Source organism: Salmo trutta, chromosome 22 (assembly GCF_901001165.1).
Source record: "Salmo trutta chromosome 22, fSalTru1.1, whole genome shotgun sequence".
NCBI classification, from domain to species: domain Eukaryota; kingdom Metazoa; phylum Chordata; class Actinopteri; order Salmoniformes; family Salmonidae; genus Salmo; species Salmo trutta.
The window spans coordinates 35,671,531-35,686,104 of record NC_042978.1 but is presented as its reverse complement, the minus strand read 5'-3'; the positions used below and the strand labels follow the sequence as shown (position 1 = coordinate 35,686,104).

The following is a 14,574-nucleotide window of genomic DNA, read 5'->3' as shown; positions in this document are numbered from 1 at the left end:
TGTGTATGGATACGTGTGTACATGGATGTGTGTGTGCATGGATGCGTATGTGTGTGTATGGATGTGTGTGTGTGTATGGATGTGTGTATATGGATGTGTGTGTGCATGGATGTGTGTGTGTGTATATGGGTGTGTGTGTGTGTATGGATGTGTGTGTGTGTGGATGTGTGTGTGCATGGATGTGTGTGTGTGCATGGATGTGTGTGTGTATGGATGTGTGTGTGCATGGATGCGTTTGTGTATGGATGTGTGTGTATGGATGCGTGTGTGCATGGATGTGTGTGTATAGATGTGTGTGCATGGATGTGTGTGTGTATTGATGCGTGTGTGCATGGATGTGTGTGTGTGTATGGATGTGTGTGTGTATTGATGCGTGTGTGTATGGATGCGTGTGTGCATGGATGTGTGTGTATGTATGTGTGTATGGATGTGTGTGTGCATGGATGTGTGTGTGTATGGATGTGTGTATGTATGTGTGTGTGTATGTATGTGTGTGTGTGTGTATGGATGTGTGTGTGCATGGATGTGTGTGTGTATGGATGTGTGTGTGCATGGATGTGTGTGCGTATGCCCATAAGCTAGATCACGGTAGATCAAATTAGCCCACAAACACACATTTTCTAACTAAATTTCCTCTCTTGCTATGAATAACGTATTGAGCTTTCAGGACTCGCCTAAGGACATCTCTGAACTAGTGATCGATACAGTTAATAATTACAGGTAGTGTACGTCCCCAATAGCAATTCCCTACATAATGTACTATTTCTGACCAGAGTCCTATGGGACCTATAGTGCACTATATAGGGAATAGGGTGCCATTTGGGATGCATCCATACAGACGTCGTTGGGAAGAAGGAGGGGTGTCAGTGGGAAGGAGGGGTGTCAGTGGGAAGGAGGGGTGTCAGTGGGAAGAAGGGGTGTCAGTGGGAAGAAGGAGGGGTGTCAGTGGGAAGAAGGAGGGGTGTCAGTGGGAAGAAGGAAGGGTGTCAGTGGGAAGGAGGGGTGTCAGTGGGAAGGAGGGGTGTCAGTGGGAAGAAGGAGGGGTGTCAGTGGGAAGAAGGAGGGGTGTCAGTGGGAAGAAGGAGGGGTGTCAGTGGGAAGAAGGAGGGGTGTCAGTGGGAAGGAGGGGTGTCAGTGGGAAGAAGGAGGGGTGTCAGTGGGAAGAAGGAGGGGTGTCAGTGGGAAGAAGGAGGGGTGTCAGTGGGAAGAAGGAGGGGTGTCAGTGGGAAGAAGGAGGGGTGTCAGTGGGAAGAAGGAGGGGTGTCAGTGGGAAGAAGGAGGGGTGTCAGTGGGAAGAAGGAGGGGTGTCAGTGGGAAGAAGGAGGGGTGTCAGTGGGAAGGAGGGGTGTCAGTGGGAAGGAGGGGTGTCAGTCGGAAGAAGGAGGGGTGTCAGTGGGAAGAAGGAGGGGTGTCAGTGGGAAGAAGCAGGGGTGTCAATGGGAAGAAGGAGGGGTGTCAATGGGAAGAAGCAGGGGTGTCAATGGGAAGAAGGAGGGGTGTCAGTGGGAAGAAGCAGGGGTGTCAATGGGAAGAAGGAGGGGTGTCAGTGGGAAGAAGCAGGGGTGTCAATGGGAAGAAGGAGGCGTGTCAGTGGGAAGAAGGAGGGGTGTCAGTGGGAAGAAGGAGGCGTGTCAGTGTAATCACAGCTCCAAGTTAATTCTCTATCTAAGTTTGCCAGCTCGATGAATAAAATATGAAGTTTAAGATAAAAAAAAGAAAAATATGATTTCATTGGGATTCCTGTGTGTTGGGTTAGTGGTAGGGGGGAGGGGGGGTAGAGAAGGGAGAGAGAAGAGAGAAGAGTAGGCTCAGGCGTAGGCCTACTGCTCAGTACTATACACATTCTGATAGATCCAGAGTCAGCTACTGGAGGTGGGCCAGTGGAAAGGTAACAAGGCTCATAACCAGAAGGTTGCAGAGCGTGAAAACCCAGTAGCGTTACAGTTCTTGACACAAACCAGTGTGCCTGGCACCTACTACCATACCCCGTTCAAAGGCACTTTTGTCTTGCCCATTCACACTCTGAATGGCACAAACACAATCCATGTCTCAATTGACTCAAGGCTTAAAAATCCTTCTTCAACTTGTCTTCTCCTCTTCATCTACACTGATTGAAGTGGATTTAACAAGTGACATCAATAAGGGATCATAGATTTCACCTGGATTCACCTGGTCAGTCTGTCATGGAAAGAGCAGGTGTTCCTAATGTTTTGTAGTGTATATCACTCTGTCTCTTTCTTCATCTCCTTCCACCACTCTCTCTCTCTCTCTCTCCTTCTCTCTCTCCTTTATCCCCTCCCTCTCGCTCCCTCGCTATCTCCCTACATCTCTCTCTCTCTCTCTCTCTCTCTCTCTCTCTCTCTCTCTCTCTAACAAGCCCAGACAATGCGGCTCAGATTGGTGTGAAATCGCCTCTTAACAGGCGGGAAATGAGCTTGTTATTTTTGGAGCAGCGAGTCATGGGAGTCCATCGGACCATCATTCTCACTCTAATGGCCAGGTGATAGAGGCAGAGGGGGAAGACACACACACACACACACACACACACACACACACACTAAGACACACTTAGGAATGAGAGGGTAATGAAGAGAGAAAGGGGGGAGAGAGAGAGAAAGATAGGGAAAGAGAAGGGGAGAAAGGTAGAGAGGAAAAAGAGAGACAGGAGGAAGAGAGACAGGAGGAAGACTGGGGAGAGGACAGGAGGAAGAGAGACAGGAGGAAGAGAGACAGGAGGAAGAGAGACAGGAGGAAGACTGGGGAGAGGACAGGAGGAAGAGAGACAGGAGGAAGAGAGACAGGAGGAAGACTGGGGAGAGGACAGGAGGAAGAGAGACAGGAGGAAGAGAGACAGGAGGAAGACTGGGGAGAGGACAGGAGGAAGAGAGACAGGAGGAAGAGAGACAGGAGGAAGACTGGGGAGAGGACAGGAGGAAGAGAGACAGGAGGAAGAGAGACAGGAGGAAGACTGGGGAGAGGACAGGAGGAAGAGAGACAGGAGGAAGAGAGACAGGAGGAAGAGAGACAGGAGGAAGAGAGACAGGAGGAAGACTGGGAGAGGACAGGAGGAAGAGAGACAGGAGGAAGAGAGACAGGAGGAAGAGAGACAGGAGGAAGAGAGACAGGAGGAAGACTGGGGAGAGGACAGGAGGAAGAGAGACAGGAGGAAGACTGGGGAGAGGACAGGAGGAAGAGAGACAGGAGGAAGAGAGACAGGAGGAAGACTGGGAGAGGACAGGAGGAAGAGAGACAGGAGGAAGACTGGGGAGAGGACAGGAGGAAGAGAGACAGGAGGAAGACTGGGGAGAGGACAGGAGGAAGAGAGACAGGAGGAAGACTGGGGAGAGGACAGGAGGAAGAGAGACAGGAGGAAGAGAGACAGGAGGAAGACTGGGGAGAGGACAGGAGGAAGAGAGACAGGAGGAAGAGAGACAGGAGGAAGACTGGGGAGAGGACAGGAGGAAGAGAGACAGGAGGAAGAGAGACAGGAGGAAGAGAGACAGGAGGAAGACTGGGGAGAGGACAGGAGGCTAATCTATGACTCAGATCCCAGTAGTATGATTCCCTCTGTTCCATAAGGAGTAAATCTAAATTAGCTTCACTCCACGTTAATAATCACATTTGACCACAGAGATCCACACCTGACAATGAGTAGCAACCAAACCTGAACCACAGCCCCAACAGGAAGCTGCAAGCGAAATGGGCCTGTGTGTGTGTGTGTGTGTGTGTGTGTGTGTGTGTGTGTGTGTGTGTGTGTGTGTGTGTGTGTGTGTGTGTGTGTGTGTGTGTGTGTGTGTGTGTGTGTGTGTGTGTGTGAGCCACTCAATAGCAGGAAGTGTCAACAGGAATCCCATCCCATCGTCTCCATATCTCCCTGACACACATCCACAGGCTGTCTGGATCACCCACCACACACACAACATAGAAATCACCCAAATAGTATGCCTTTTACACAGTTAATGACAAAATAATTACAGACTGTGCTATTTTTGTGCTTATTTATGATATTATAGTCGCCTTCTCATGATAAATACTCTTAAAACACGGCCTAGTTAATTAATTTAGACTTAATTTTGAACTTATTGATACAGGTTTGATTTGTAAAGTTCAATTAGTGTATCGTCTTGCACATCACGATTTCTCAACCATATATCGTCAATGTCAAATATCGCAGACACTCGATATTATCATATGTGGACCCAACCCTAACACACACACATCACTCTCTCTGTCTCGCTGTCTCCCACGCACGCACACAGAGACTGTGGATGATGTGGACTGAAGCATGGGTTTGTACCACAGGAGGTTGGTGGCACCTTAATTGGGGAGGACGGGCTCATGGTAATGGCGGAGCAGAATAAGTGGAATAGAATCAAATACATCAAACACATGATTTCCTTGTGTTTGATGCCGTTCCATTCGCTCAGTTCCAACCATTATTATGAGCCGTCCTCGCCTCATCAGCCTCCACTGGTTTGTACATCATTTCCTCTGCCAGATCCAGAGCATACCATGAACACACACAAAGTGCCAACCGCTCGGCACACACAATCTCATTTGCATCCATTTCCATTCATCATCAATGAATTTCCTTTTGTTCTAAAACAGTTGTAGCCCCTAAAATGGCAGATTTGTCCAATGATAAGCACCTAAATTGGAAGCAGTGGCTGTAAAGTGAGATGCTGTACATGACATCAGAGCTCAGGGTCTCGGCTTTACAGCACTGTATGGGATACAACTGACAGCGCTCCAAAAAGTGAGCACCAGTCAGTCCCTATCCCTCCCGCTAATTGGGCTACTTTGGCACATGTTTTGTTGTCTGAGAGAGGGAAATGCTGCAAATCAAGCGGACTCATTGCGTTCTGGAACATGAGACGTTGAGGATTATAATAAATACCACTTTGATGTCATACAAGCAAACCACACACCCGTGAGTCCAAATGTGCACTTTACATTTCCATATCATAACACATATGTAATTTACAGTATCAGTGTTTACGATCGCTCTGTTTGATGTACAGTTAGAAGGATGACATGAGTCATACCCTGAGTTGTTCTTAAAAGAATGAGTCTACGTTTGATATTTTTTTTAAGAAACTAAGCCGTGGAACACCCCCCTGATAACTCATGACTCCATTCTATGCGCACCAAAATGTTTCTCTGAATTGCCTTGTGAAAGCCTAACACTGTAAGATCCTATTTTATAACTTAGCTAGTCATGTTGGCAATAGAATAAGCTTCCAAATGACGCCCACCTGATCCAGATTGTGATGTATAATGGAACGGTTTTTGGATTGAGTAAACCACAAATGAAATCGAATCACATTTTATTTGTCACATGCTTGGTAAACAACAGGTGTAGACTAACAGTGAAACGCTTACTTACGGCTCTTCCCCCCCCCCCCCCAAAAAAAAGAAATACTAGACAAATAGAAAAATAATAACAGGAGGAATAAATACACAATGAGTAATGATAACTTGGCTATATACACGGGGTACCAGTACCGAGGTAATTGAGGCAGATACAGAATGTATACTGAACAAAAATATAAACGCAACATGCAACATTTTCTAAGATTTTACTGAGTTACAGTTCATATATGGAAATCAGTCAATTAAAATAAGTGCATTAGGCCCTAATCTATGGATTTCACATGACTGGGAATACAGACATGCATCTGTTGGTCACAGATAACTTTTTTTTAAGTATGGGCGTGGATCAAAAAACCAGTCAGTATCTGGTGTGACCACCATTTGCCTCATGCAGCTCGACATATCGCCTTCGCATAGAGTTAATCAGGCTGTTGATTGTGGCCTGTGGAATGTTGATCCAGAGCACGTTGATCCAGAGCATCCCAAACATGCTCAAGGGGTGACATGTCTGGTGATTATGCAATCAATGGAAGAACTGGGACATTTTCAGCTTCAAGGAATTGTCTACAGATCCTTGCGACATGGGGTCGTGCATTATCATGCTGAAACATGTGGTGATGGTGTTGGATGAATGGAACTACAATGGGCCTCAGGATCTCGTCACAGTACCTCTGTGCATTCAAATTGCCATCGCTAAAATTGCAATTGTGTAAGTTGTCCATAGCTTATGGCTGCCCATACTATAACCCCACCGCCACCATGGGGTGCTCTGTTCACAACATTGACATCAGCAAACTTCTCGCTCACACGGCACCACACGCGTTGTGAGGCTGGTTGGGCGTACTGCCAAATTCTCTAAAATGACATTGGAGGAGGCTTATGGTAGAGAAATTAACATTAAATTCTATGGCAACTGCTCTTAAACACTCACCCCCCAATACCCCCAAAACACATGTAAATATTGGACTATAAATTGTGCCTTCCTGTATTATACTTTTGCTAAAATGTTGATTCTATTCTACTGAGCCATTTACTTTATGTTCATATAATTTTCTTCTATTATTTCATTATCGAGAAGGAACCTGCAAGTAAGCATTTCATTGGACGGTGCATACCATGTGTATCCTGTACATATGACTAATAAAACTTGAAACTTGAATCTTGAAACAGACACATCAATGAACACTCACATGAAGTCAGAACTAGAGAGGGACCAGGCTTCAGAACCACTCAAACTTACCATAAGAGTTTTCAATGTAATACCAGGTAGGTTATAGAGAACACATTCTCTTTTACAAACGATACAGCAGGTTCCCCAACCCCAACAGGAATGAATAAGGCTTTTCTCTGGCACTGTAGAGACCATAGAAATAGATAGAGGACTCTTGTGCCCAAAAGCTTGTTTTAGCATCGGCAGTGCCATTAAGGGCTTCCACCATTTTAATGTAGTCAACTGGGCGAGGATTCCTATAGCTTGGGAGCAATCAGCCAATGACAGAGCATTGTCTTCTTCAAATTGGGTGCTCTGGTTTGTAAATGGCTTTACTATCGCCATCTAGTGGTCATAACAAATGAATGACAAGATTTAGTTCAGTACTCCAGCACAGCAGGTGGCGGTAAATCACCAATATTAGCTTTACACCTTTTCCAAACTGAAAAACTACCCCAAACAGCTAAACACTGGCCACTAGTGTCCGCACCGACTTAATTTCAGAAGCACTCTATCTAGCTAACTATTGTGGTTCAAAGTAAATCAGATTATGGTGATACAGACTTTGGTTATTCCTGGTCTTGACAATACAACCATGATCTATGTGTCTATCTAATATCCAGGTCTAATGCATTGGTATTGGATGAAAAGCCCTAAGCAAAGGGAAACATTGTGGTTGATATATTGGACTTCATGTCATAGCCTTTTTGGGGGAGAGAAATTAACAAGATATAGGTTATATCATGCAAAAACACCAATCCAGGGTGGTAGTTTATAGGCCCTAGCCGTGTTGCGGTATTACCTGTATAGAGGCAAGTGTGTTTGCTGTACTATAGCATTCGTTACATTGCATTCATATACGCATCCAACATTATACAGCCTAGTCTGTGTAAAGTGCACTATTGCTGGGACAGGCCAGGGGAGACACAGCTCCTCAGATTGGGCAATTTTAGGGTTGTTGGGGGGGGACTTCCTGTCTCTTCAGTTGGCTTCAGTCTCATGGCGTGCCAGTGCAGGGGGCAGGGTGGTCCCACAGGGGCCATGGAAGTGGAACCTGTAACACACAGAGATACAGGTGTTTAAGGATGTTTTATAGCACAGACAGACAGACAGACAGACAGACAGACAAACAGACAGACAGACAGACAGACAGACAGACAGACAGACAGACAGACAGACAGACAGACAGACAGACAGACAGACAGACAGACAGACAGACAGACAGACAGACAGACAGACAGACACAAACTCCTTCACCACTAGGCAGAGGTCACAGCGGTCTAGTTCCTCTTCAACGCGAGTCAGGATGTCAGAGTCCAGAGTCTCCCCAAACCAGACCACATCAGGCCTGAGCGGACCACTACAGCCGCCCTGCTCACACCTGGTGAGGTACACACACACACACACAATCAGGTTAGAAGACTCCATCCTGTCCCCTACATGAGGATCTACAACAATTCATATGATTGTGATCTACTGCCATCTAAAGGTAAAGTTATTAACAAACTCAAATCAATCAATCTTACATTTCTAAACTCTTATAAACAAAACGGAACCGAGTATGTCCCACATGGGTAGGTGATGAGGAGTGATCTGAGCATCACTGGTGTTTGGCTCTGGTGCACTAGAGAGAAAGACAAAGCGAGAGAGACAGCCATAATAAATAAATACTGTTACCAAGAAGTTGCTGACCTGACTGTGACTGTGACTTACCCTTTGCCCTCCAGGGCAGCACAGATGGGGCTCTTGTGGCTGACCGCAACATTACCACAGCTCATACAGCTGGTTTTAAACAGACTGCCTGTGGTCACACACGAGGAGGAGGAAGAGAAGAGAGATTAGAAGAGAGAAGAGAGTGACAGTAGACAATAATAACGTGCCAACTCAAACAGCAATTTTTTTAAGAGACTGACTGTGGTTACAGAGACCGACAGATGAGGAGAGAAGAAGGATTAGTAGAGAGAAGAGAAAGAGGAGAAGAGAGAGAGACAGTAAACAAAGAACAAGGGAACCAGACAGATAAAAGTAACCATACACCATCTACAGACTAGTCTAGTACCCAGATATAGCTAACTACTGTGGTTAGTACTCAGATCTAGCTAACTACTGTGGTTAGTACTCAGATCTAGCTAACTACTGTGGTTAGTACCCAGATCTAGCTAACTACTGTGGTTAGTACCCAGATCTAGCTAACTACTGTGGTTAGTACTCAGATCTAGCTAACTACTGTGGTTAGTACTCAGATCTAGCTAACTACTGTGGTTAGTACTCAGATCTAGCTAACTACTGTGGTTAGTACTCAGATCTAGCTAACTACTGTGGTTAGTACTCAGATCTAGCTAACTACTGTGGTTAGAACTCAGATCTAGCTAACTACTGTGGTTAGTACTCAGATCTAGCTAACTACTGTGGTTAGTACTCAGATCTAGCTAACTACTGTGGTTAGTACTCAGATCTAGCTAACTACTGTGGTTAGTACTCAGATCTAGCTAACTACTGTGGTTAGTACTCAGATCTAGCTAACTACTGTGGTTAGTACTCAGATCTAGCTAACTACTGTGGTTAGTACTCAGATCTAGCTAACTACTGTGGTTAGTACTCAGATCTAGCTAACTACTGTGGTTAGTACTCAGATCTAGCTAACTACTGTGGTTAGTACCCAGATATAGCTAACTACTGTGGTTAGTACCCAGATCTAGCTAACTACTGTAGTTAGTACCCAGATCTAGCTAACTACTGTAGTTAGTACCCAGATCTAGCTAACTACTGTGGTTAGTACCCAGATTGAGGGAAAGCATGTTTTAAGATGAGGCGAATAATCCATTTCTCCAAAAATATAATTGCTTTCACATCTCTAAATTGTTTTGATCAGGCTTCCCTAAGATGAGAACATTGTGTAGAGATTGTTTAGAAGTATGTGAAAGCTTATATGACATATCTACAGCCTAGACTACTACCCAGGATGAAGTGACTATTAAACAATGGAATGAAACTAGCCTTCAACAATATTCTCTAAAGACACACTTCAATAACATGAGCCCCCCCAATAATCACTACTAGCTAATCAGACACATGTTTACACCCCAAAATGGCACCCTATTGCCCATCACCTGTAGGGCTCTGGTCAAAAGTAGTGCACTTCATAGGGAATAGGGTGCCAATTGGGACGCATCCCAGTGACAGTGACATTGCAATATTATCGTGGCTCTACTAGCTAGCTATTCGGGACAGTGAAAGTCAGCCTGAGTGACATTTCCGTGGTTACAATACCGTGTATCTCCAGGACATTGGTGGATCTGGCGCAGTAGTGCAGCTCGTTGATGTTCTGTGTGATGACGGTGACGCGGCGTCCCTGTCTCTGCAGCCGCGCCTCACACTCTGCTATGGCCAAATGGGCTAGGTTGGGGCTCTTCCTCAGCATCACCTGATATGTAATATATGAATTTCTGTATAAATGTATTGTTGTACTTTCACTTATACTATTGTATATTTAACATGTTCAGTAAATTGCATTTCTTCACCTCTCTCCGGTAGTGGTAGAACTCCCATACCCTGGACGGGTTCTGACTGAACGCACCAGGGGTGGCCAGGTCCCGATGTAGAGGAAGAGAGGAAGAAGAAAATTAGGTAGAAAAAAAGAGAGGGAGAAAATGGGGGGAAGGAGAAGGAGGAGGGCGAAACAAGGGAAGAAAGAGAGGGCCCTGGTCAAAAGTAGTGCACTATAACAGGAATAGGGTTCCATTTGGGATGGGAGATACCTAGTCAGTTGTACAACTGAATGCATTCAACTGAAATGCCTGAGCAGGGATGTGTTTACCTGGGCTTGCCATTTCCTCCAGAAGCCTCCTTCCCTGAAGGTTGGGACCCCACTCTCTGCGCTCAACCCTGATCCCGTCAAGATAGCCACGTGTTTGGCTTTAGAGAACACGTCCCTGAATTCTGCCAGCTCTGAAAACACATGCAAACAAAGAAGGCAGACAGAGACAGACAGACAGACAGAAAGACAGACACAGCATCAGTTAACCCAGGAACTAAATGGGATGTACGATTTCACCGTGTGAGTGTGTGTGTGGGCGTGGGCTCGCGCACGCGCGTGTGTGTGTACTAGTCCTACCTGAGCTGTGTCTGGCCATATCCTGTCTGCCCTGGGTCCGGGGCTCTTTGAGACGGACACACAGCTGAGAGGTGATGCCTCTACTGGTGCACTGACGTACAACCATCAGGGTTAACTAACTCAGGGCTGGGACAGTAAGGAGGAGAGAATACACACATTTTAAAAAGAACACAGGAAGAGAGAATACACATATATGAAACACACATTAAGAAGTAATGGGTCCCCAGAATACCTGTCCCCCACTGATGTTGACATAGCAAAGGACAGTTATTTTGTTCTTTGTTCTTTAATTCAATCCAAATACAGTACCAGTCTGGACACACCTACTCATTAAAGGGTTGTTCTTTATTTTTACTATTTTCTACATTGTACAACAATAGTGAAGTCATCAAAACTAGGAAATAACACATATGGAATCATCTAGTAACCAAAAAAGTGTTAAACAAATCATATATTTTGTATTTGAGATTCTTCAAAGTAGCCACCCTTGGCCTTGATGACAGCTTTACACACTTTTTGCATTCTCTCAACCAGCTTCATGAGGTAGTCACCTGGAATGCATTTCAAATAACAGCGGTGCCTTGTTTAAAAGTTCATTTGTGGAATTTCTTTCCTTCTTAATGTGTTTGAGCCAATCAGTTGTGTTGTGACAAGATAGGTGTGGTATACAGAAGATAACCCTATTTGGTAAAAGACCAAGTCCATATTATGTCAAGAACAGATCAAATAAGCAAAGAGAAACGACAGTCCATCATTACTTTAAGACATGAAGGTCAGTCAATCTGGAACATTTCAAGAACTTTGAAAGTTTCTTCAAGTACAGTCACAAAAACCATCAAGCGCTATGATGAAACTGGCTCTCATGAGGACTGCCACAGGAAAGGAAGACCCAGAGTTACCTCTGCTGCAGAGGATAAGTTCATTAGAGTTAACAGCACCTCAGATTGCAGCCCAAATAAATGCTTCACAGATTTCAAGTAACAGACACATCTCAACTTCAACTGTTCAGAGGAGACTGCGTGAATCAGGCCTTCGTGGTCGAATTACTGCAAAGAAACCATTATTATAGGACACCAATACGAAGAAGAGAACTTGCTTGGGCCAAGAAACACGAGTAATGGACATTAGACTGGTGGAAATCTGTCCTTTGGTCTGAATAGTCCAAATTTTTGATTTTTGGTTCCAACCGCCGTGTCTTTGTGAGACGCAGAGTAGGTGAACGGATGATCTCCGCATTTGTGGTTCCTGCCGTGAAGCATGGAGGAGGTGTGATGGTGCTTTGCTAGTGACACGGTCTGTGATTTATTTAGAATTCAAGGCACACTTACCCAGCATGGCTACCACAGCATTCTGCATCGATACGCCATCCCATCTGGTTTGCGCTTAGTGGGACTATCATTTGTTTTCAACAGGACAATGACCAAACACACCTCTAGGCTGTGTAAGGGCTAATTGACCAAGGAGAGCATTAGCCACCTATTTCATTTATCTGTATTTATTTTTTTACTGCTCTTGGGTTATTATTATTGCTTGGATAACCTCATCAACTATTATGTATTGATGTATTTGTCATTATTTTATGCTGTGAGCACTGCACAGATCACTGGAAGAGTTGTCACTGAATTATCACTGTGAACTATTGTAATATTTGTTTATGTTTCAATTAATCCCATAAGGGATGGGCACGGAAATAAAATGTTGATTCAGTCATTCATTTACTATGTTATGTCGAGTCTATGAGACCAGGCTGGAATTTATCCATGTCCTTACCCTGTATAGGCGGTATATGTAAGAGATGTGGTCAGGGGCGGAAATCGCAAGGGGGGACGGGGGGGACACGACCCCCCCATCCTGGGAATAATATGATTTGTCCCCCCCAATATATCACTGAAACATAGCTATGTAATTTAAATAATATTAAAAGTACGCAATGAAAGCAATTGTGCTGATTATAGACACTTAATAGCGCGTTTTTAAGTTTCAAAAGATTGCGACCCCCCCACCATTTTCCTCACAATGGTTTGATCCACTGGCAAGGTAACAGAGGGGTCGTAGCCACTGTCTGAAAGGCACTCAATGAACGTAACTGACGTGAGGTTAATCCAGTCAATCGCGCACACACACTAGCTGAATATGCAGAGCTAGCGCACAAATATTAACTATTAAGCTAGCTAGTACCTATTCCATTTATGTGGCCTCGTCAAAGATGGAATCTTTGCTATCGTCAATTTATTCCGAGATCAGCATGCAGATGATGTAAGTTAGTGCTTGATGTAAGGTTAGCGATAAACTGAAGTCCAAACTGAACAGAACTACACTCTCTTCTACCATTGTCTTAAATATACTGCTCAAAAAAATAAAGGGAACACTAAAATAACACATCCTAGATCTGAATGAATGAAATAATCTTATTAAATACTTTTTTCTTTACATAGTTGAATGTGCTGACAACAAAATCACACAAAAATAATCAATGGAAATCCAATTTATCAACCCATGGAGGTCTGGATTTGGAGTCACACTCAAAATTAAGGTGGAAAACCACACTACAGGCTGATCCAAATTTTATGTAATGTCCTTAAAACAAGTCAAAATGAGCCTCAGTAGAATGTGTGGCCTCCACGTGCCTGTATGACCTCCCTACAACGCCTGGGCATGCTCCTGATGAGGTGGCGGATGGTCTCCTGGGGGATCTCCTCCCAGACCTGGACTAAAGCATCCGCCAACTCCTGGACAGTCTGTGGTGCAACGTGGTGTTGGTGGATGGAGTGAGACATGATGTCCCAGATGTGCTCAATTGGATTCAGGTCTGGGGAACGGGCGGGCCAGTCCATAGCATCAATGCCTTCCTCTTGCAGGAACTGCTGACACACTCCAGCCACATGAGGTCTAGCATTGTCTTGCATTAGGAGGAACCCAGGGCCAACCGCACCAGCATATGGTCTCACAAGGGGTCTGAGGATCTCATCTCGGTACCTAATGGCAGTCAGGCTACCTCTGGTGAGCACATGGAGGGCTGTGCGGCCCCCCAAAGAAATGCCACCCCACACCATGACTGACCCACCGCCAAACAGGTCATGCTGGAGGATGTTTCAGGCAGCAGAACATTCTCCACGGCGACTCCAGACTCTGTCACGTCTGTCACGTGCTCAGTGTGAACCTACTTCATCTGTGAAGAGCACAGGGCGCCAGTGGCGAATTTGCCAATATTGGTGTTCTCTGGCAAATGCCAAACGTCCTGCACGGTGTTGGGCTGTAAGCACAACCCCCACCTGTGGACGTCGGGCCCTCATACCACCCTCATGGAGTCTGTTTCTGACCGTTTGAGCAGACACATGCACATTTGTGGCCTGCTGGAGGTCATTTTGCAGGGCTCTGGCAGTGCTCCTTCTGCTCCTCCTTGCACAAAGGCGGAGGTAGCGGTCCTGCTGCTGGGTTGTTGCCCTCCTACGGCCTCCTCCACGTCTCCTGATGTACTGGCCTGTCTCCTGGTAGCGCCTCCATGCTCTGGACACTACGCTGACAGACACAGCAAACCTTCTTGCCACAGCTCGCATTGATGTGCCATCCTGGATGAGCTGCACTACCTGAGCCACTTGTGTAGATTGTGGACTCCGTCTCATGCTACCACTAGAGTGAAAGCACTGCCAGCATTCAAAAGTGACCAAAACATCAGCCAGGAAGCATAGGAACTGAGAAGTGGTCTGTGGTCACCACCTGCAAAACCACTCCTTTATTGGGGGTGTCTTGCTAATTGCCTATAATTTCCACCTGTTGTCTATTCCATTTGCACAACAGCATGTGAAATTTATTGTCAATCAGTGTTGCTTCCTAAGTGGACAGTTTGATTTCACAGAAGTGTGATTGACTTGGAGTT

The 14,574-nt window shown here is 45.4% G+C and overlaps 1 protein-coding gene across 1 annotated transcript; it reads right to left on the bottom strand.

Moving 5' to 3' along the window:
• Nucleotides 1-7,757: 7,757 nt before the first annotated feature.
• Nucleotides 7,758-10,447, bottom strand: LOC115158651 (NAD-dependent protein deacylase sirtuin-5, mitochondrial). The gene is made up of 6 exons (XM_029707838.1): nucleotides 10,401-10,447; nucleotides 10,105-10,150; nucleotides 9,854-10,007; nucleotides 8,297-8,384; nucleotides 8,110-8,207; nucleotides 7,758-7,964 (listed from the first exon to the last, which is right to left on the bottom strand). The coding sequence occupies exons 3-5, from the start codon at nucleotides 10,002-10,004 to the stop codon at nucleotides 8,114-8,116; spliced, it is 333 nt and encodes a 110-aa protein (XP_029563698.1). The 5' UTR covers nucleotides 10,005-10,007; nucleotides 10,105-10,150; nucleotides 10,401-10,447; the 3' UTR covers nucleotides 7,758-7,964; nucleotides 8,110-8,113.
• Between the last annotated feature and the right edge of the window lie 4,127 nt (nucleotides 10,448-14,574).